Raw genomic sequence first — 2671 nt, forward strand, 5'->3', positions numbered from 1 at the left:
AACTACTAGACCAACATCTTCATCATCTTTAATTTTTGAATAAATTTCATTCATCAAAGTTGTTTCTTAAAAATAAAGAAAGTTTTTCCTCATCCCAAAAGAATGTATTTGCGACAGAAACCGATGCCTTAATAAAAACCTTTATCGACGTTAACAAAACCTAATATACGAGTAAAAAAATATAATTAAATACATCAATTTAATCAGCACCTAATGCATATTGATGGTTTATGTACACCACGTTAAATTATAGACCTGTGAGAGCATATTTGAGTTAATTCATTACACAACGTATAAGTTTAGCATAACTACCAAAACATAGCTCCATACAAACATATATAGAAAAACAAATTAAACTAATATATTCACAATAAATTAAAAACTAAAAAGATTAAAGTAACTCGCGTAACATGCGAGCTAAAAGCTAATTTCATATATTCATGTGCGGTTGATGTGGTATAAAACTAATTTCACATGACTCTTATTTTTCTTCTTTTATTCCGAACACTAACTTTATTATTTAGGTAACTCAAACCTAGTAAAAACATATTATATTTTAATTTATTTACTCTTGAAACCTTTAAAGTTTATGTTTGAACCAATAAGAAGTATTTTTTAATAAAAAACAACTCAAAATTGATTTAAAAATGTAGGAAAAAGTTATAATATTTATATACAATTTAGTTCATATCAAGTTTTGTGAATCATCATAACCAAACTACTGCGTCTAGCAATCGTTTATCTATTCTAATAAACGAATCACGTCTATGTGATTTTCAAATTTGTACAAATTGTTGTCAGTCAGTTTATTGCATATCCCGGACTTGATGTGTAGTCATTGTTTTCTTAAATTGATTTACAACCAAATTAATTTCCAAACCGCTTGACCATTGGCGGATCCAGCATACAAACGGGTGGTTCCCCGGAACCACCCGAGTTTCGAAATAATAGTGTACGGATATATTGAAGACGCGTAGGAACCACCTTATAAATTAAGAGGGAACCACCTAAAAAAAATTCCTGGATCCGCCACTGCGCTTGACATCATATGTCCGTTTAGTTTAATATTTAATAAGTCATGAATTTAACTTGCACATTCCACTGATTCCATATGAATTCGATAACTTACTTGCCCTTGCTAGTAAAGGCAGTTTATAAATGTCTTTTCTTGACCTTTCGATACCAATCAAGGTTTCCATCCCACGAATAGCTGAGTAGTAAGCCTCCAATATATTTACCATATAACCTATGTCTTTTCTGACAAAGAAACACGCAATGTGCAAAAACAACTCTTTTACGAAGTTGTTAGGAAATGCCATGTAGCTTTTTATGAGCACACCTTGAATTCGAGCATCGATATCTTTTCCCAGTAACTTTAATTGACTTTTCGAAAAAATGGTGGTATCATTCTGGGACAAAGATGAGCCCAACACTTCAAGAACAAGTGGATTCCCTTCACAATAGTCTAGGGCATCTTGTGCAAGATACTTAAACTCATAATTCAAAATATTAACTAATTTGGATCCAAATGCATGTTGAGTTAAAAGCTCTAATGATTCATCATTATCCAATAGTCTCATTTTATACTTTTGAGAGCTCCAACTTAAGAAATCAAGCCAATTATCCGGATTTTCCCTAGTTGTAATTATAATCTTGCTTTGTGCATTATTCTTCCCTGTTCCAAGTAAAGCAATTAACTGACTCCGCTCAGCAATGTCATCAAGAACAATGAGTGTCTTATTCATTTGCAACACTTCCTCAATCATACACGTACCTCGAGAAATACCGGGTATTTTTCTCTTTCCCCCCTTATATATCTTTAAGAAGTTGTTTCTGTAGCTTAAGTAAATCATTGTATGATTTACATCTACTACCAATGTCTTGAATGAAACTCACGTATTCAAAAGTTCTCCGATGTAAATTGTATATATATTTGGCAAGAGTTGTCTTGCCACTTCCACCCATACCATAAATGGCTAAAAACTCAACATTTGGTTGGTTTAACCAGGAACTGATCTCCTTATAATGAGTGTTCATCCCGGTTATATAGAGTGTAGATGAACTTCTTGGCGATCTAACCTATTGTAATGTTAGAATTTGACATCCCATGGATCGTTCTTTTCTGTTTGAATTTAGATTGTGGCTTCATCTTTTGTTTGAATAACAACAATATACTTTAACGTAGTGTTGAGAATGAGGATTAAGTGGAAGAGAAATACAACAATAGGATTATATTATTAATTGAATTGCAATTGCATAGTACAGATGATTTGGATAATTGGTTTATATAGGATTGAGAGGAGGTTCAAAGAAAGGTCGCGACTGTTTGATGATGACGGTTGTGAGAAACCGTTATAAGCGCCGTTCCTTTGCTTCCTCTGTTTACCCTAATTAACCAAAACATATCCAAATATAATTTACATACAAATGGAATTTAATACTAATGTCTTATAGCTCAACAAAATAAACCAAACATTTGTTTTTAAGCACTAATAAATAAAACACTAAATGGGCCGGTTCCTTGCAATGGATTAATAGATCATCATTCACCCCCTTAATCCATTCAAGGTAATACCCTATCCTTCAATATTCTGCAGCAGGTTCTTCTTCAACAAGGAAGACGTCATCAATATCTTCAAGATCCTTTAATGCATCCAACTTTAGTTCATCT

The 2671-nt window shown here is 32.6% G+C and overlaps 1 protein-coding gene across 1 annotated transcript; it reads right to left on the reverse strand.

Annotated features, from left to right (window-relative positions):
• Positions 1–1076: 1076 nt before the first annotated feature.
• On the reverse strand, positions 1077–1745 carry LOC143607437 (disease resistance-like protein DSC1). Its single transcript, XM_077082885.1, has one exon. The coding sequence runs from the start codon at positions 1743–1745 to the stop codon at positions 1077–1079; it is 669 nt and encodes a 222-aa protein (XP_076939000.1).
• Between the last annotated feature and the right edge of the window lie 926 nt (positions 1746–2671).

The sequence above is a fragment of the Bidens hawaiensis genome, unplaced genomic scaffold (genome assembly GCF_021521415.1).
Source record: "Bidens hawaiensis isolate Kalapana, Puna unplaced genomic scaffold, B.hawaiensis_p1.1 tig00082339_1, whole genome shotgun sequence".
Taxonomy (NCBI): domain Eukaryota; kingdom Viridiplantae; phylum Streptophyta; class Magnoliopsida; order Asterales; family Asteraceae; genus Bidens; species Bidens hawaiensis.

Excerpts from the sequence above, each read along its gene's own strand:
- LOC143607437 (XM_077082885.1), bottom strand. The coding sequence starts at position 1,745 with ATGAATAAGACACTCATTGTTCTTGATGACATTGCTGAGCGGAGTCAG.